Consider the following 19687-nt stretch of genomic DNA (forward strand, 5'->3'; position numbering starts at 1 on the left):
TGTACAAAGGTAATCAACTGTATCAAAGAACTCTTTACCGGACCCTTCTTCGTCACATTTCTGTTGGAAAATATTATATACCTATTCTACCGAAATAACACCAGCTCCTCTCAAACGGTAATATGCAATACCCCTTAACTGCCCGGAGAACTTGTAATCACATACCGCTTCACTAAGCAGAACCAGAATGCTTTCACAGTCTTCTTGTATAAGGTAGTCTTCAAGGTTACTATGGTTGATTGTCCTAGTTTCATGAATATGTTATGCAATATGAAAGCAAATCTGCTTAAACTTTTATCTTAACAAATAGCAGCAGGGGGAGTTATGTGATTAACTACATCTGTCTCATCTAACCAGACATTGAAGAAGCATTATACATGTTGATTGTCTCTTGTATTTCCAGTTATAATTGTGCGTTTAGTCTAACGCCGGTAACATGCCATCTGCCAAGTTAAACAGAATATAAACTCGGTTGTGCTTTTCGGTGTATCGTAACTACATGCTGATGGTCTTCTTTTACTATAGCTGCAGCATATGTAGTAACAAGAGTAGAACTATACTTGCTTCTAGTTCATACTATAATGCCTTCTTTCATCCTATCAATGAAAGTGCTCATGTTCAAGGAGGTGTGATCATTTATACCAAGGTTTAAAATACGACTTTAGTTACTTAGGTTAGGTAGTCTTTTATAAAGACAATAATGTAGTTGAAGGAAGTATAGGACACCACTACTAATGCTGATATTTCATTATTATGAGTATTAACTGTACATAAATATCTAAATATTTGGCTACACCCTGTTAGTCTCAAAGCTCCCCATTCCCCTGGGTTGATCTTACGACTTTATCAACTAGTGCCCCGAGACCTATCTTCGCGATACCTCTATTGGATAGCAGTTCCTATAACCTTGCCGATAGATAATGCCGCGGTTAGTATAGTAGAGCCGTCTAATTACATGGGGTAAATGGTGCAGCAACCCACTTCTGATCGTGGGGAGTATATCACATGTCAGCTCATTGCCTATATTCCGCTCTGTAAATCACATGCTTCATTTTACATCCGTCCATATCACAAAAGCGGTCAGAAATAAAAGCATGTGCAACAAATACGCCGACCCCAAACCACGACACTCTATATTGCAATGTTTGTTTGGGTCTCTATATCGTAGATCGTAACAAGAATTAGGTAGATGCGGCCGTGGTGTGCTACTACACAACCAGGCACAAAAAGTCAATGGCCAATCCGGCTGAAAGTAATGAAAATGACTCTATACGTTAAAAAAAAACCGCAAACCCCCGAAAGGGTATCACCAGTTTTCCGCGTTTGTTCTATCATCATACGAGGTACCCATCCATATAAACGCCGCCTAATGCTTAGCAGTGACCTTCTCTCCGGTCAGCTTTTCAACGTAACTCTTGGCCCTGTTTGCGGTTTCTGTTAGCAACGTAGTTCTTATATTTCCTTTTGCTCGCACTGGGGAGAAAAGAAAGAGGAAAAGAGAAAAGAGACTTACATATCACCCATAGCCACCATGCAAACCGTCTGCCAAACGCCTAATCCAATACGCGGCATAACACCGCGGTATAAGCCCTTGAGACCGTTAGTCTCGTAGATATATTTGAAAGTGTTCCCGACCGTCATCTTCTTGGGCCGGTTGGGGTCCTCCTTCTTGCTCTGCATCTCGACGCGGATGACCTCGATAGGCTGGTTCCAGGCCGAGAGGCCACCGCCGACGGCCGAGGCGGTGATCTTCTCAATGGCGCTAAGCTTCTCGCCGTGCTCCTTTTTGGTGACGCGGCGGATGCCCTGCTCAGCGAGGCGGGACAGGCCGAAGCGCGAGCCCCAGTTGGTCATCTGGCGGATGGCGACGGCGTTCACACCGCGGTTGATACCCCGGATGCCCTCCTTGCGGTAGATGTTCATGAAGGTCTCGAACGTGCTCGGGGGCTTGACGCCCGACGCCGCGAGCTTGTGCTGCGTGATCTCGACCGTCTTCATGCAGGTGCAGAAACCCATGGTGGCGTAGGCCTGTGCGACACCGCCCGTCACACCGCCAATGATGCCACCGCCAAACTCCGAAGCGCCTGCGACTCGGGCATAGTATTCGGCTTCGGAGGCGACAAAGAGCAAAACGGCGCCCTTGGTCGAGGCTTCGATCCAGGCCCAGGGAATGAGACCCTGGTAGACTGCGGTGAGGATAAATGTTAGTAGGATATTTTGACAACGAAAAAAAAAAGCGCAAATAAGCTGGTAAATTACTTACATCCAAGAACACCGCCACGGTTCCAAATTGCGCGCAGGGCAGAAGCGAAGGAGTCGCCTCTGTTCGCAGCGAGGTGAGTCTTGCAGACCTCCAGGGGCTGGCCGAGCGTAGTGACCTCGAACAAGTTGAGGCCGGCGCCGAGCAGCAAGTTGGAGAACTTGATGGGTTTTTTCTCCAGCTTGTTCTCCGTCAAAGGGGGAACGGCCCCGGAGGTAGCGACGGTGGCGGTGGACATTTCCAGTAGGATTCGTTTGGTGGAAAGGGGCCTGACCAAGGCAATCGGGCGCTTCTTCGCAAGGTTGAGAAATAAGGGCGGGGGGATAGCGGATAGAGAGGATTAACCTTTCGGAGAGGATTGGGGAATTGGAGGGGAAAAGAGTTGATGAGATAAAAAAGGGAAGATGGATGGTAAAAGTTGGGCTTTGTGAGACGGGGAGAAACGGGGAAGTCGATCTGGGAAGCAATAAGGGATCGGAGTCGGGGAGTTTTCCCAGCAGAACGGGCGTTAGGTATTATTGGTGTCGGTGAACGGATTACGATTGCCGTAAGCCTGCAGTGTAGTGCAGTGTAGATTAGGTACGGAGGGCGGTGGTCAGCAAAAAGCCAGTTTAAACAGTTAACTCCAGTTACCTAGCTGTACCTAGCTGTGCCTAGCGGTTAGGTCAACAAGGTCAAGCAAGCCTCGGCCCCATGTGGTAATCGTAGGTACCCCTAGTTATATTCTAGCGCCTGTATTTAGCCCTATTTTACCTACCTATTAGCCAATGGAATAGGAATCCAGACCTTCTAGCGTTACAGGTAATGTACCTAATCAACTGGCTACTTGTACAATACATGGATCATTATTCAATTATTTCTACTACAACGTACTAGCTCATTGGACAATTCGAAGTATGATATCAGTTAATGAATGAAGGATTTATTCCTTGAATTTATATTCGGCGGTTTCATGCGGTTTTATTATTTCTTACTATATTCTTTTGCTTCGGTTCGGCCGATAGGATTTAGGTAATCTTTTAGACCGTTGTGCTATTTGGTCCTGTATTACTATGCATACCTACCTAGGTACCTTAGGTTAGGTACACTTGAAGGGATGGGACCCTGGTAGAGGTAGGAAGTACCTAGCTTACAAAGTCATCAGCGCCATCTCCGAGCCTCAAATGTCCCTCGGAACTTTGTTGAACGCATTCTCAACAATTGCCAAGCTCCCAGTGATACGCCGCCCGATAATATAATCTTGCAGCTTCCCCATCGACCAACCATATTTGCTAGTTTAGTTTTAACCTCAACAAGCTGCCCGGATTTTCCCCAAACTTGCAGATTTATTAGTGGTATTATTATCGTCAAACCGCCGAGTTCGTACCGATCATACAAACGCCACCAATTATATCAAAATTCGTTACTTGTAGTTACTTGACTTAGTATGGTACACACTGGTTACTAGCGAGGTTACTAGCTAGCTACTTCATATGTGACTTCATGTTGTTTTCGATAGCTTTTAAACAAAAGTCGCAGTTTTAACGATTCTATGCGCCTTAACATTGAGCGGAGTTGTTGCTAGTATTTAATGTTCAATTGCATCTACCTATACAAATAAATTCAATCATGACGTTATTATTGTACAAGCGCAGCTGCTTTTTGGTATCGCTAGGAGCATGTCTAATTCAAATCCTCCCATGATACACCGCTGCTCTCGATAGACCGTTCTATTCCCGTGTGAAACATGCTCTTTTCAGACATAAGGAAAAATGCGTCTCTCATTCCTTACAGCTTGTTGCAGATCTCGATCCACTTGGCAGTCGAGAAACTCTTGGGCCTCTCAATCGGCGCGCCGACAGCACGGTCGATAATGAGCTGGGGCAGGACGCCAATGGCACGCGACACACCGAACAGGACGGTGTAGTAGCTAGCCTCGGTCAAGCCGTAGTGCTGCAGGAGGACACCGGAGTGGGCATCGACGTTGGGGTACGGGTTCTTGGTCTTGCCGTGCTCGGTCAGGACCTTGGGGGCGATCTTGTAGACTTGGCTGACCAGCTGGAACATCGGGTCGTCGGGCATCTTCTCTTGGGCAAATGTTCGCTGAGCGGTGTATCGGGGGTCCGTCTTGCGGAGGACGGCGTGGCCGTAACCGGGAACAACTCGGCCGGAGTTAAGAGTGGACCATAGGTACTCCGTGATCTTAGCGTCGCTTAAGTCGTCACCAATAACCTTCTTCATCTCAGTGAGCCAGTTCAAGACCTCCTGGTTGGCGAGACCGTGGAGAGGACCAGCAAGACCGTTCAGACCAGCAGCGAGGGATAGGAAAGGAGAGCTCAAAGCACTGCCGACAAGGTGAGTAGTGTGGGCACTGACGTTACCACCTTCGTGGTCAGTGTGGATAGTTAGGTATAGTCGGAGCAGTTCGATGAAGTCCTTGTTCTCGCCAAAGCCAAGCTGGTTGGCATAGTTGAAACTGTAGTCCTTGTCCTTCTGAACCGGCGCAACCTTGCCGCCCTTGAAAACGTTCTGGTAGATGCGAGCAGCAATAGTGGGGAGCTTGGCAATCAAGTCCATAGAGTCCTCAAAGGTGTATCCCCAGTAGTCTTTCTTGCTAATACCCTTGGCGTAAGCCTTAGCGAAAGACGAGGTGTGCTCAAGCGCAGTAACGGCAAGAGAGAACTGGGCCATCGGGTGGAGGTCGGTAGGGCAGCGGTCGATAAGCTCCTCTACGAACTTAGGGACATCGGATCGAGCGGCCCACTCGGCGGAGAGGTCGCGAACCTGTTGCTCGGTAGGGACCTCACCGGTCAGAAGCAACCAGAAAAGACCTGGAATATTTAGCCGGTGCCCTTATAACCACATGGACTTTTTTTTTTTTTTTTTTATTGCATACCTTCGGGGAGGGGCTCCTTGCCGCCGGGAGCCTTGGGGAGGACCTCCTGGCACTCGGGAATTGTCTTGCCTCGGAAACGGATACCTTCCTCGGGGTCGAGGACCGAACCTTCCCACACTAGAGCCTTAATTCCTCGGGCACCACCGTAGACCTGGTCGAGGGTGACCTTGTCGACGACCTTGGAGCCATGCTCTCTGCGCACAAACCATGAGTATTTGCTCGTAAGGTAATAATAATAACAATAACAATATTTCTTTTTTTGAGGTTTTGGGGACCTACTTTCTTAAAGCCTTGATCTGCTCGATCGTCTCAGGAAGCAGCTCGGCAAAGCGCTCCTTTAGAGTCTAGACCAATTTGTAAGCTTGACAATTCGTGTATCATATTCGAGACTTGCTTACCTGGCTTTTAGAAGAAGAGTAGCATCGTGCTGCGTTGAACGCCGTGGTACGGGCCGCAAAACTGGGGGCCCTAAGCGTGGTTCGAAAGACGGATGAGCTTAGACGGAGGGTGGTCGCCATGGCTGATGATGCAGCACGAAGAATTGAATTAAAGTGGTATTAGGTAGGAAAGTTGGGAAATGGTAAACAGGACTTCGTGAAAAAAGGATTAGAAAAAAAGTGATGAAATGCCTCAAAAGCGAAAAGTACCTAGCCTTTACCTTGGTTAATTGGACTGGGTGACGGGGACTAGGGTCGGTCTCGGTTGGATGGGGGAAGCCCGAAGAAAAATTTAGCGGGTCCGGCATCTACATACATACTGCGAACTACGGAAGGGGTACCTAATCTCTTCATATATTCACTACCAATTTCTTAAGTCAACTGCCAACTGTGCCAATTGGGGCCGGAAGTCTCAACCAAAAACTTACTAACGGCAAAATTGGACGACCAATAGAACTGCTTCAATCTGCGGATATTTAAGCGTAAACGGCCTCGTTTTCCCGACATGTGGCTTTGACATGTAGCCTTCCCATCACAAACCCAGACCTGCCCTATGTACTTAGTTGGCTTGTAACGTTGACGTCAATGTTATATAGCTTCAATGTTTCGTAAAACGTAATATTGAAGCCATTCACTATTTACAAGTAATAATAAAGGTAGCCATAATAAAATTGACTGTTACATTGTGATGCTCAAATTATATATGTATCATGTCTTGTTGCGATCAGTCTTTGCAAAACCAGCCAAGGATAGTTTTGATCTTACGTGAGTACTATATAGGATCAAGAGTACATAGGATCAAATACCCAACAACAGGTATGTAGGGTAGAGGTAGAATGTTGCTGGATTTTGTGACACTCTTGATGGTAGGTCAATGAGGACTTGAAGTGTTTGCTTGGCTACGTAGACATATCCGACGTCTAGGTTAGGTAGGTAAGTAACGCATCGAATTCCATTCCTTAAAGCAATCAGGACGCGTTTTAATTACCTTTAACTACTACTGAAAGTAGCATTTGAATCATTTGTAGTATGTATTATGTTAATTGAATGCATCTCATTGTTGTAATTGTAAAGACCGCGTGTTAATACGAAATTCCAAGTTATGCTTGGTAGTGACAAAAATGATGCTAGGTATTACTAACGTCGTCTAAAGTTGATCTCGATTGTAAATGTAAAACAAGTACCAAAGTACTGAAAAAGCACTAACGCAAGATTAGTAAAATTTGAAGCGTTAAGGTAGGTGCGCTAATTGTGGGTCGTTGTGGCTGGGCAAGTACGAGTGTTCCCTCAACCCCCCCCCACCTCTGCAACACGCGACTGAAAAAAAAAAAAAAAAAATCTTGCCAGCCAACAAGTTAAAGCAAGCTTTGGAACTGCGGCATCTCCCTCTTTCCTAAACACCTTCCACGCTCCATCCGCGGTAAATATCCCACATCAACTTTATTTTCTTTTCTTTATCGCATCGCATCAACACCCTGTAAATTCAGCCCGACTTCTTCATAGCTGTATCGAATTGGTCGCGCCAGTATTCCAATTCGTACCACTATTTTCAGCTTACCATAACAGCACAGTCAGGTTTTTTTTTAAACAAACAAATTCGGCGCCCCGTACTGGGACCAAGATCTCCCCTCCAAAGGCTGTAGTAGAGGTGCAAAACCCTTTGGTGGTGTTTTCTCACTGTCGCATCGAATTACTCGGCATCGCTGGACATTTTCATCATTCGTTCAATCATTACTACTTTGAAAAAGGACACTTGGAAAAGAAAACATCGACATTTTACCTAGATTTGCCTTTTAACGGCCTGTAACTCGTTAGGTCGCGGCAGAAATACACTTGAAGTAATCGCCCGAAAAAAAAAGAAAGCTAGACGAAGCAGACATAAAAACCCTCTTAATACTTGGGTGACTATCGCGACTCTATCGTATATCGTTTCACAGGTGCTGCGAGCCTGTCCTCGCTGTACATTGTGCTTGCCGTTCTCCTACCATTATTCAAGAGAGCTCTAGAGCAATCATGTCGTCGCCCGTAACAGAGCTTGAGGCTGGCTTGAATGCCATGCAAAATCTTAAACCACCAGGAGTTACTCAATCCCGTATTGTGGCACTGACAAGCTTGTGTGTCGATAACGTCCAGGTAAGACTAGGCTGCATACATTGATAGCTACGGCGCGTATATGATGGATAGATGCTAATATGGTTATTTACGTCACAGTCGGAATCCGTACTCATCCAGAAGATCTACACCCACTTCAAGAAAGCCCCCGCAACTCATAAGTTAGGAGTGCTCTACGTCGTAGATTCCGTAACTCGCAAATGGGTTGACCAGGCCAAACATCAAGGCCAGCCTATCAATAGCTCTGCAAAGGATGGAACCTACGCTGCCGGCGTGCATAGAGTAACGGAATTGCTTCCTGTGCTTATGAATGATATTTTTCAGAACGCCCCCGGAGAACAAAAGGTACGCTTTATCATACATTTGTCGTCGCATACAGTTCGTAGTTTTTGGCAATAGCGTCGACTTCGGTCGTGATGCTCCTAGGATAAGCTCATCTAGCCGTACTATTTCCTAGTTCTAGGCTGCTAGGCTGCTTTGTTGCCATGATGCTCGTACGCCTACCGGGCTCAACTGGCTTAGACACCTTTTTTTTGCGATATTGACCTGAAAGTACTTACCTAACCATTCCGTATAGGACAAGATCAAAAAGCTTATTGATATCTGGGAGAAGGGCCAGACGTTCCCTCGACCTATGATCGAGTCATTCAAAGAAAAAATGAAATCATTTGCTGCGAAAGGTAGGTCTCTCCCAATCCTTAATTTGACAATAGACACCCCACATTCCTTCTTCACCGTCTCTTGTATTGATCGAGGTCGCCTATCTGACCCTTGTTTGTTCTTTGTAGACGAATCCACAACGCCGATTGGCAGTCCTCCTCCAGGTCCTGGTTTGCCAGGTTTGTCTGAAAATAAGCCACATACTGTCGAGGCTCCCAACGCAATCATGGAGGCTCTCGCCAACATCGCCCGGCAGAATGTCACGGCTACGCCCACCACCATCACCAACAACAACAACATTCCGGCTCCGGCCAGCACATATAGCGTGCCACCCCCACAGACAAGTGCTACTCATGCTCCTATTCTTCCTTTAACTCAAACTCAGCCTCCTGTCTCTTATTCAGCACCTCCGCAACCTGTAAATCTGCCGGGAATGCCGTATCCATTCCCTCAACCGGGTCAAGTTCAGGCTCAAACCCCTGTGCCCCAGGTGAATGCTAGTAACCAAGCCCCCGGCTTCCCGGGTGTAGCTCCCGCTGCTGTCCCCGCAGCACCGGCTCCTGGTATGGACCCTAATGTGCAGCAGCAAGTTATGTTGATCAAGCTTCTTGCCGACCAGGGCGTGCCGTTCGATAAAATACCAGCCATCATAGCTAGCATGCAGAGTACTAGTATTTCTGTGCCCCCTGCTACCAATTCAGCTGCAGCGGCCCCGGTAGGTCAGCCTCCGTATGCTGGTTCGTGGGGTCAGGGTGGCTACCGACCTGACGAATCACGTGATCACGATTATCAGCAAGTGAGATCTCCAAATAGATATCGAAATAGATCGAGGTCGCGTTCGCCCCCGCGCCACTGGGATGCGCGTGACTCCCCACGTGGTCGCTCTGATCGTGAATTTGGCAGCTACGGGCGTAACTCTCCTGGTCTGGGACGTACCAGCGGAACCGGATATCGACAGCGTAGCCCTGGACGCCGTGGCCGCAGCCCAAGCCCTGCGCACGGCTTTTCCCAGCCCGCTACTAAATGGGTTGAATTTGACAGGACCATCCCCCAGGGCCACATCAAAGGTAAAATAACTTGCCTGCCGTCGTGATCCTATATACTAACACGGTGCCTAGTTCTAAGTAGAACCTTATTCGTAGGAGGTGTCACGTAAGTAATACATCTATTTACGGAGGAATCTATTGTATGCTAACTGGTAGACACAGGTGCCCAGAGAGCGAGCTACGCAGTGTCTTCAATCGACACGGCCAAGTCCAGACCTGCATTGTCAACAAAGATAAGCGCCATGCATTTGTGAAGATGGTGACTAGACGAGATGCTGTTAACGCCAAGGAAGCTATGGAGAGTAGTACCTTTCGGGTAAGTAATATCAAAAGGTATCATGCCATACACTGCTAACACGGAAATAGACTCGTTGGGGAGTGGGGTTCGGTCCGCGTGACTGTAGTGACTACCAAACTGGCATCAGTGTGATCCCCATAAGTAAGTTGACTGAGGCTGACCGAAAGTGGATGTTGACTGCCGAATATGGCGGAAGTGGTGGCCGTCCTATCGAGACAGGCATGGTTGTCGAGGAGCCAGATATCGAGATTGGTGCTGGTGTCTCATCAAAAGCCATAAGTCGGCGCATGCAGACCGATAAGGGTGGAAGACACGGGCCAAAGTCCAGCCGTGGTCCGGGCGAGAACGATGACGGAGATCTTACTAGATGGCGACGAAATCGGGATCCACGACGAGACGACGGTCAGGATGATAGGAATGGAGTTGCTACTGGGCCGGCTGTGCCGTCATTTCCTTTTGGAATCGGAACGGGACCCAACGGAATGCCGGTCTTCCCGCCGGGATTTGCGTTTCCAGCGCCTCCTGCCGACCAGTAGGACTGGCTGGATGCAAGTGGATATGGAAGAAATTGATTGGGTTTGATTGGTGCCCGGATCTTTGGTACCCACCGGACTTCCAGGGAGCTTTCAGTATTTCTCGCCGAATAATCCTAATGGATGGTTGCAGATCGAGATCATTTTCAATAACACACAGCCTGCAACCAGTTTTATGAATCATGCAGCATGAAACGGCGTTGGTGGTATTCTGCGTTAGGCTTCATAGGACCAGAGATGTGCTTTCGTTGGACGCGGAGCTTCGTTGATATTGACGTCGCATTATACTAGTCATCTTCGAGTATAGGTCGATGGACAACTGCATCAGGGCGACCCGTCTCATTCATTGTATTCTTTTTCTTTAACCCAGGCAATTCTGGCATTGGCTTACACGACTAAGACACTGTTGGTACAGATTGCATAATGTATAGTATTCCGCAGAATTCAGCAGAAAGGGCGTTAAGGACAAGAAAAAAAAGGGTGAGAGGCTGCATTTTTAGCAGCTTCTTTTTCTGAAAGATTCTGAAGCGAGGCAGCTTCACAGACACCTTCGGTTAGGTTAGGTAGCTGTTGTCAAGGTTGTTACTACATAAATCTCCGCGTACGAATGTGTTCCGCTCCCTTATTGAGATATTAAGGTATAGTCGGATAGTAATGCTAAATGAGCCTCGTTGAATTCATACGAAGTAAGGTCTTATAAAAAATAAGTTGAAGGGTCGTTTGGCCTATGGGTTTATCCCATGCGTGTTACTTGCATACCGTATATAATCTACATTGCATAGGTATATCATACGTCGTAGTGCTAGCGGTAGAAGGCGGCTAACGCGGCGAGTCCTCAGCCCATTATTCCGCATATCATCTTATAAAGTACTAGCTTAGCTAGGCATATTAGATACTTACCTAGGTGCCTAAGGTAGGTGATAATTCGACCCTCCCGGGTCACAGCGTAGCCGTAGCAGGTAGCAATGGGGTGAATAAATCATTCTTGGCGTTTAGATCTAATTAGTTACCGGCTCTTTGGTAAGAGGTTTGTGGATGGATAACTTAGTATAGGCTTAGTTATAGGTACCTAATACACATCGTTTATACTAGGTAGGTAATTATGCTGAGACGAGTATAACAGGTAACCACTCAGGTACCTACTTATAGACTGACTGTATTGTTTATCTCCAAGACGGTTGAATACAGTTGGGCGTAATATGAGGATTTACAAGTCCAACTTATTACTACAGCTGAGTTATGCGTTTGAAGTAACAATCTAATTTATGAAGGTCTTCTCCTGAGGAGTTCACAACGGAAAGCATTTAATTAATTAATTCATTATTATTTGGTTCCACGAACGTGACACTGAATACGGAATTCCATTCCATAGCTTGAGAGTAGTTTACATAGTAGGTACGGTACGTTCAGCCAGGCAAGCGAAGCTACCTAAAGCTAAGCTAAGCTTACAAAGCCCAGCCCCTTTCCCAACGTCTCCACGATCCTTTCTCTTCAACACCTCAACACCTCTCAATAGGCGCGAGATTAGGTTAAGTACTTGATGTACTTGATCACTTCTCATCCCCGTCGTAGGCATCTTCCCCATCCTCCTCCTCATACTCAAACTCCACCAACGACTCGCCCATCTCCACCCCCTCAGCCTCGAGCGCCGAGCGGGTGCGCGCGTCGAACAACATCTCGACCTCGTCGTCGACGCGCAGGTTGCGCGAGTGGGCATACAAGCCCCACGCCAAGTCCCCCACGCCTTGCTGCTTCCGGATCCTATTCCTCCGGGAGAAGAGCTGGTTCTCTCGCTGCCGGCACTCGAAGCCGGCTAGGAGCGGCCCCCGGGGGTCTCCGTCGAGGTGAGCTTCTGCTCGGTAGAGCCCGGTTTCGGGGTACGCGGGGCCCTGGACCGCGCCGATGGTAGGATCGGCGTGAAGGGTCAAGCGTGACGTTTCCAGGTATTCCTTCGCTCTTCTTTGTCCTAGTTGGTGTTGGTATTCGTTCAAATACTCCGCGCCTCCTTGCTGGTTTGGAGGGGGAACTTCGGGGTGAGGAATGAAGGGGCGAGGCCGGCGAATCGCGCGTTGCTCGCCGTTGACCTGCATGTTCAAAATCCCCGGAGAAGCGACAGCCGAACCGACTTGTTCGTCCTTCTCTTCGTCGCCATCTTCATCTTCCATGTCCATTAGGTATACTCGTCCGCTCCCATCTCCAATAAGAAGTTTTGTAAAATCCGGAGAAAAGGCGCCGGCGGTAATGGGTGCGGCTACTTCGATGAGATTTCTTACCAATTCTCCCTTTCCTTGTCGGATATTCCACACCTTGACGACGCCGTCGGATGAGCCCGTATATAGACGGTCGGGCGATGTAGCCCACGCTATAAATTTGACTCCAACGTCTTCCTGCTCCCTGTCCCCGAGGACTTCTTCAACCGGATCTGAATCCTTGTTAGTCCAATCTCTTGATGTAGACGCGTACAAAAATGCATTGCTTACCGCCATGCTCGAGGATGCACATCGGGTGATCCTTACTCGCAGCTGTGTCCCAGACGTAGACTTTCCCGTCAGTACAGCCGGCGGCGATGTACGAGTACAGAATGCTATTGGGCCTATACCTCATGTTAGTTTATAGCGTTAGATAGCCTGATAGAAGTAGTGCATCCCGTACCTTATCGCAAGCTCGTTGATATCAATGGCAGGGCAATCGAGGGTCTTCACCACGCCGTACTGGCCAGACACTTCGTTCAACTCGAAGAGGCGAATTTGCGTTCGAATATGCTCTTCGAGTTTCTCGGAAGTCTGAGATGCTGAAATCGCCGCGGCAAAGCTCGGCCGATAAGGGTGCCACGCAACCTCGAATACATTTGAAGTAGCTGCACTATTGACCTTAACTTCAGTGAATGTATTCATATCCCATAAACAGAGCTCTCCAGTCGAGCGCTTCTCTTCCGGAATCTCGTTGTCATCGTCATTAAGACTCCTTGGCGAGTAACCGATCAGTAGTAGATGGTTCACACTCGAGTCTATTCCCCAGCGGATCGCAGATGGAAAGTAAGCCCATTTATCCGAAGGGACGTAGTCTTCACCGTGTACACGTTTGCAAGAGAACTCTTTATACCTATAAGCTTGCAATAGCATGCTCGACGGATTACGTTCTGCGTAGTAGACCCGTACCGCTCTAGTAGGAACATCGGCTGCTGTGGCGACCTTGCTACCATGCTTATTTTTATTCGTCACCACAAAGTTGACGCGGCCCTCGTGGTACCATGTCTCGCGAAGGGCTATAGTCCCTTCGCTCGTATGCCAGACTTTGACTGTATTGTCGAAACTCGAGGTAAATGCAAAGTCAAAGACGGGGTCATAATCTGACGAAACTACGGACGTAAATAGCCAAGGGTCTTGGCTTTCCCTCATTGCTTCCAAGGAGTTGTCGCCGTACGCAACGAGCGGACGGGGGATACGGTGATCGGGATAAGCTCTCAATGTGTTTAACTTTGCATCACCGAATAGAAGGTTGCCAGGCTTGTTGTACTGTTGGTTATGTGAGTCGGAATGAGTTGTCGTACCGCAGACGAAGCGTCTCCCATCCGGCAACCAGCTGATAGTCATAATATCACCAGCACAGTTGGTCCATTCGATCTTGGGTTCTAAAAAGTCCTCTCTATTGCTCGTGAATGTCGTTGTATATGGGTGATAAACTCTAAGGCCCCCAAGACGGTTGCCAGCCATTTCCCTTGCATATAGTGATAACGGTACAACATTCGCTCTCTTAATAATATTTGCATTCTTGCTATACCTCTCGTCTCGTGCGAATGCCAAGACCAGGGGTTCCGGGTTCACCTGTTTGTGAAATGCATCGTCCAAAAAATTCTGGAGACTCTTTGCGGAACGCTGCAGCAAAAAGCCAGGCGGGGGTTCGAACTCATCGTACTGGCGGCGATGAGCATCAAGAATACGAGATTTTAGATCTCCAAACTTCTTCATAAGATGGCGTAAGTCTCGTGTGTCTGACCTATGAGCCTTCATAGGGCCTCGGTTATATAGAGATCGTGCCACATATCGAAGATAGTAGGTCTCGGATTCGTCGAAGTCGACGTGGTAAATAGCAGGTTCGCGTAGGTCACCTGAGTGAAGCTCAATGCGGCAGTTATGATTTAATTCATATCTGATCCGATTTCGAAAGTCTGAAGCTAAGTAGGGCTTATCAGACAAGGCAAACAACCGGTGGCTCACTGTTACTGGTAAGCCTTCCTCCTCGGACTTGAGGCTTCTACGTGACTGTGATAGTCGTGGTTGTTGGGACGAAACATGTTGCTTCTTTCTTGTACGGAATTTGGAAGGCTTCTTCTCAAATTCCTTGATAGCTTTTTCGAAAATATCATCCAACTTCTCCTCAGTTTCAACAAGATATGCTTCATCGCTACACGAGGCGTCATCGTCATATGAGCCGTCGCTGTCGTCGTTAACGATCTTATCCAACGCGAATTCAGACGACGCTTTCTCAATGGAGGGGAGAATACTCGGGAACGGCTTTGTTATGGGGGCTTTGGTAGGCACTAGTGCCGGTTGCGAAGCAGCATGAGGGGGAACAGGATGGTATCGAAAATCCTGTGTATAATGTTAGAAGTGCTACCCTGGAAGAACAAAAGCGGACTCTGGGAAAGCCTTACATTTCCAGCCGCTAGTTTGTCTACTAGTGCATGGATGCGTTTAATAACAGACGTTTCCATCTCCAGAGGCAGACGACCTTTGCCATCATGAAAGTGACGTTGGAACTCATCGTCGGCGATTATACCAATAATCTTACCGCCGAGCTTTTCAACGTCATAAATATTCTTATCCAGCTTCTTGACAGCGGCTTCGAGATGTGGGAATACCTGCGTTTGCAAGCATTTCGTCAATGCCTTTGTGTCTGTGACCGAGGATGCTGTGCTACGACCAGCGCCGTTTGCTAGCTTTCGGCGCTTGGATGGGCGATCGTTAGGCTGATAAGGATTTCGAGATGGCGACAATGGCGATAATGATGATAAAGGATTCGACGGGTTCGACGGGTTTGACGCGTTAATTCTTGAAGGGAGTATAGGTGAAGTTATAGGGCGTACATCGTGTTCAATACGTCCTCGCGCCGACGAAGGGCGTTGGGTTGTATTTCTTAGAAATGTTTGTCGCCGAGAAACCGTTAGAACGCCGTCTTCTTCTTCATCAATAATAGTATTTAAGTCGATATTTGCACCTCGGCCGGAAGAGGTCCTAGAAAGGCTCCTCGCCATCGTGGGTAGCTATTATCCGTTTTATTAATAAACGGTTCGAGGTTGTATGTAAACTGAAATCGGCATTTAATTACATTACATAATAATTAAATTTAAAATTATTATATCACGTTTTTAAAGAAAATTAAACAAAGAAAATTATTTAATTATTTATAATTATTTATAATTATAATTTTTTTTAAAAAAAAATATTAAAAAAATAATCTTTATTTCATCTTTATTCACAGTTTCTTTACTCGCAATATATACAAATTAAATAAATATATATAGGCTATGGTGGGAAGTACATTCAAATAAGTTCGGTTCGTAGCTTATAGTTTCGATTTAACAGAATCTGTTTCCCCGTTAACTTCTTCGTACATACGGGCAATTTCATCCTTGAACTTTTTTGCTGCTTGGGGCCTCTTTAATTTTAACCTGAAGTTACAATATTAGCAAGAATATGAATAAATATATGTTTTTTTAGGGACTTACGTTGGAGTTAGGAGCTCGTTATCCACCGTAAACGGTTCAACGTCGAGGAGGCAGTTTCGCACACGTTCGTATCCATTGAACTTATGACCCTTGGCGATACCATCCAGATGCTTTAGGAAAGCCTTCACCACACGGGGATCTTGGGCCGCCACCTTAACTGCTTCGGTATCGTCGGAAGCTACTGTCTTCTTCAATACCTTGCTAGCGAACGGGGCGAATGTAGATGGATCCACGCCAAAGATACCAACCAAGGCCGACTGGCTGGGTTCGCCGTGAACAAAGGCTGTGGCGATCAGGTTCGAGCTACCCAAGAATACGTTCTCGATACGCTCAGGGGAAATGTATTCTCCCTGAGACAATTTGAGAACATTCTTCTTGCGATCGATAATCTTAATTCGCCCAAGTTCGTCGATTTCAACGATATCACCCGTGTGGAACCATCCATCAGGCTCTAAGGCCTTCTTAGTTTCCTCCTCGTTCTTCAAATAGCCCCCGAAGATAAACGGGCCCCGCATCAGCAATTCTCCCCGCGGCCTGGGTTTGTCCGTCACCAAGTATTCGAGTTCGGGTTGCGATTCTAAGCATATTTCTACGCCAGGCATTGGGCCACCCACATTACCCAAAGAATAGTCGCCCTCAAGCTGGAACGATCCACTAGCATACGATTCCGTCAGACCATAGCCCTGACAGAAATAGTTTCCTAAGGCCGCTCGGAGGAACTCGTGAACGTCGGGATCGAGCTGCGCGCTTCCACTTACCATGGAGCGGCACCGTTCTAAGCCAAGTGCAGCTCGTACCTTAGGGGTCCATATCCGGTCATAAAGAAAGTGCTTGTTGGTTGCTTTGCCAGGCGGGAGTTTCATGCTAGCCTTCTTTGTCTCTATCACTCTCCGTGAAAGAGCACCCTTCACGCCATCAGCTTCTACCGTCTGTGTCTGAATTCCCAAGCTGAATCGGTTGAACAAACGGGGCACCGATATGAAACCGGTGGGTTTAAGAATCTTCAAGTCGTCGATCAGCTCCAGCATGTCGCCATGGAAATATCCGATGGCGGCACCGGAGGATAAGGAGCACTGATCGATCATGCGTCCGTATATGTGAGCTAGAGGCAAATATGAAATGCTTATATCTTTGTAGGTATAGGACCCGCTAGAGCGAGCACTTGTGCAGCCTGCAACGCAGTTGGCATGAGTGAGTATCACACCCTTCGGATCGCCCGTAGTACCGGATGTATAGTTGACGGTAAGGATATCTTCTGGGCGGGGAGGACGTATCGGATGGGCTACCTTTGCTCCGAGCTCCTCGACCTCCTCCATCGACCATATCTGAATACCGTGCTGCGCAGCGATTCCATTCAAGAGCGCCTTTTTAGAATATCCGTCCTGCTCTCCAGCTTCCAAGGGGTCCATAGAGACAATCAACTTGAGGGCGGGTATTCGAGGCGCAAGGGCGAGAAGTGTTGATATGTGAGGTAAGGAGGAAATTACGCAGGCAAGCTCAGAATGCTTGAGGATGAACTCAGACGCATCAGGGCCAAGAGTTTCGTATAGCGAGACAGAGAAGAGCGACTGCGAGCTCAATCCGAGATCTGTTGTCAGACAATGTTAACAAGTATTTTTTTTATTACGAGACAAAACAATCTGAATTCCGCTAGTCGTTTAAAGCATAAAAGAGACCTTCCTTACCTGCTATTTGCCATTCGGCTCTGTTCTGACTCCAGATACCAACGCCGTGGTTGGTCGGCGGAGTTCCAATACGGCGATGCAGCTCATATATACCAGATCCGAAATTCTTGCTTCGCGCGTCAACTTCGGAGTAGGTTTGCCAAACATAACCGTTCTCCCACGACTGAGTTTCCGGGATCCAAGGCCGCGTACCGAGACATTTATTATTGGGGAATCGCCTCACAGAATCCTGAAATGCTTGGTAAAATGTACGAATTTCAGGTACGTAGGTGTCGAGTAGAGGTTTATCGTGGAATCTCCAGTGCCTATAGATGGGAGTTCGACCCTCTCGCTCGGTGCCAGGGACGGGTAGAGCGTAAGGCGAACCGGGAGGAGGCGGCGTCGACAATTGCTTGATATAAGCCTCGACCTTCTGATCGGGTCCAATTCCAGCCATCTTTACTACGTGACGCGACGAATGGACGGTAGAAATGGGGAGACTAAATCCGTACAGAAGTGTTGCAGGTTGAAATCAAGCTCTAAATGAGAGAAAAAGCGGCGTAAAAAGAGACTTAAGGAGTAAAATCCTGAACTGGTCGCAATCCTTATTACGAAGTTGCTACTTACACACAATCCGTGACCCACTTTGGAAGTGATAGAGGTACCTAACCTTGGAGATGCCGAGGTGGATAATAGAGACGGTTTAGCGCGTATCTTACTGAAGTAGATGAGCTAAGAAACTCGCTAACTTTTCACTACCTAGGTACCTAAGGTACTGATAGTTATCATACTAAGTGCTTTAGGTATCAGGTACTGACAAGAAGAAAAAAAAAAAGAAGAGAGAGCGTTGGTAAGCTTCGGAGCTGAAGAGAGAGTTATGTCGTACGAAAAAATAAAATAAAATAAAATAGCTATTATCACAGGTAAATATGACATTAGTATTTTTTTAAGGGTCTTTGCAAAGTACCTAACCTAGATTGCTTTCGACATGTGCTGAACCCAACCCCCCCAGCCAATGACTTCCCGCCCCAACTGAGCCGAGGTCTGGGGACTCGCGTTCTTAGAAAAGGCGCGACTTGATTGGCTGATTCTCGACCTCGGGGTAGTAAGTACGGGGAAGATACCGAAAAGACTCTATCTCATTGGACTAACTTAGGTAATATAAGCCTATTCCTAGGTACTTTGATAGGCATTTCGAAAAATGTACCAAACGTCATTGCCCAAGTCATGCACGCAGCACGCATACCATTTGTGGGTGAATAACTGGCTTAATAAAACTCGCGGCCGGTCTGCGGCATTCGGGACCAACTTTGTAGCTTGCGCCGAGCTTTCCGAACAAATCATTGAGAGAAGACCTTACATAATATACCACTGCGATAGATCCGGACAGTGGACTCGATCTAAATAAATAATCAAACATTTGGTTACGAATCTCGCACTCCATATGCTTGGCAATTATCCTCTTCACCTTCACAGCATCCAAGCATAGGTATTTACAAGCATACCTACAAGCAGCATCCTGGACTTTTCTTAGCTGCGTCCAGTGCGTGCCGGCACCTGAGACCAAGTCTCGAACTCTTGTACGACAAATACCTTAAGCAGCCAAGATGTTTTTGAGATTCGGATCGAGTACCTGATACAAGAATTCGAGCATCGTCTTTGAGGTTTTTTTTTTTTTTTTTTTTTTTTTTGTTATTTTTGGCTTCTTCCCTCACGATGCATGTTTCAACACCATCTCCGTGCCCTCGTGGTGGATAATCGTCGTGTTCTATCTTATTTTCAGATACAATACCTAACATGATGATAAGTGTGCGGGTAGGAAACGCATTTGGACGAATTAGATTTATTACAGGGAAACCGTTGCGATCACGCAAATGTAAACGCCCGGTGGACGTCTTACAAACCCAACCCAACCCAACCCCCCCCCCCCAAACGTACTACACTATTTCGCGCCTTGCCGCCAACACGGTTCAAATCTCACAGGGTAAACCTCTTGTCAAGATATAAAAGAAAGCAAGACATTCTGTATTAAATACATGTCAACTTATAGTCGGCGATGGCTACAACTGGTCAA

The 19687-nt window shown here is 47.2% G+C and overlaps 5 protein-coding genes across 5 annotated transcripts; 1 reads left to right on the plus strand and 4 right to left on the minus strand.

The window, feature by feature from the left end:
- Window positions 1–1065: 1065 nt before the first annotated feature.
- On the minus strand, window positions 1066–2990 carry F4812DRAFT_414423 (mitochondrial carrier). The gene is made up of 3 exons (XM_047932886.1): window positions 2264–2990; window positions 1514–2186; window positions 1066–1421 (listed from the first exon to the last, which is right to left on the minus strand). The coding sequence occupies exons 1-3, from the start codon at window positions 2496–2498 to the stop codon at window positions 1367–1369; spliced, it is 963 nt and encodes a 320-aa protein (XP_047793843.1). The 5' UTR covers window positions 2499–2990; the 3' UTR covers window positions 1066–1366.
- Window positions 2991–3853: 863 nt separating this feature from the next.
- On the minus strand, window positions 3854–5881 carry F4812DRAFT_182060 (citrate synthase-like protein). Its single transcript, XM_047930040.1, has 4 exons — window positions 5534–5881; window positions 5415–5479; window positions 5136–5329; window positions 3854–5070 (listed from the first exon to the last, which is right to left on the minus strand). Exons 1-4 carry the CDS (start codon window positions 5651–5653, stop codon window positions 4028–4030), a joined length of 1422 nt encoding a protein of 473 aa, XP_047793844.1. The 5' UTR covers window positions 5654–5881; the 3' UTR covers window positions 3854–4027.
- Window positions 5882–6923: 1042 nt separating this feature from the next.
- Window positions 6924–10903, plus strand: F4812DRAFT_414430 (uncharacterized protein). The gene is made up of 7 exons (XM_047932887.1): window positions 6924–7705; window positions 7784–8029; window positions 8262–8364; window positions 8473–9411; window positions 9463–9496; window positions 9553–9706; window positions 9757–10903. The coding sequence occupies exons 1-7, from the start codon at window positions 7586–7588 to the stop codon at window positions 10222–10224; spliced, it is 2064 nt and encodes a 687-aa protein (XP_047793845.1). The 5' UTR covers window positions 6924–7585; the 3' UTR covers window positions 10225–10903.
- Window positions 10904–11771: 868 nt separating this feature from the next.
- On the minus strand, window positions 11772–14189 carry F4812DRAFT_449556 (WD40 repeat-like protein; the record flags this gene model as incomplete). Its single annotated transcript, XM_047935987.1, has 3 exons — window positions 11772–12643; window positions 12702–12814; window positions 12874–14189. The coding sequence occupies 3 exons, from the start codon at window positions 14187–14189 to the stop codon at window positions 11772–11774; spliced, it is 2301 nt and encodes a 766-aa protein (XP_047793846.1).
- A 1486-nt stretch (window positions 14190–15675) lies between these two features.
- Window positions 15676–18599, minus strand: F4812DRAFT_414433 (acetyl-CoA synthetase-like protein). The gene is made up of 4 exons (XM_047932888.1): window positions 18581–18599; window positions 17635–18524; window positions 15950–17537; window positions 15676–15892 (listed from the first exon to the last, which is right to left on the minus strand). The coding sequence occupies exons 2-4, from the start codon at window positions 18068–18070 to the stop codon at window positions 15787–15789; spliced, it is 2130 nt and encodes a 709-aa protein (XP_047793847.1). The 5' UTR covers window positions 18071–18524; window positions 18581–18599; the 3' UTR covers window positions 15676–15786.
- Window positions 18600–19687: the final 1088 nt, after the last annotated feature.

This window comes from Daldinia caldariorum (genome assembly GCF_022478825.1).
Source record: "Daldinia caldariorum strain CBS 122874 unplaced genomic scaffold F4812scaffold_2, whole genome shotgun sequence".
Taxonomy (NCBI): Eukaryota; Fungi; Ascomycota; class Sordariomycetes; order Xylariales; family Hypoxylaceae; genus Daldinia; species Daldinia caldariorum.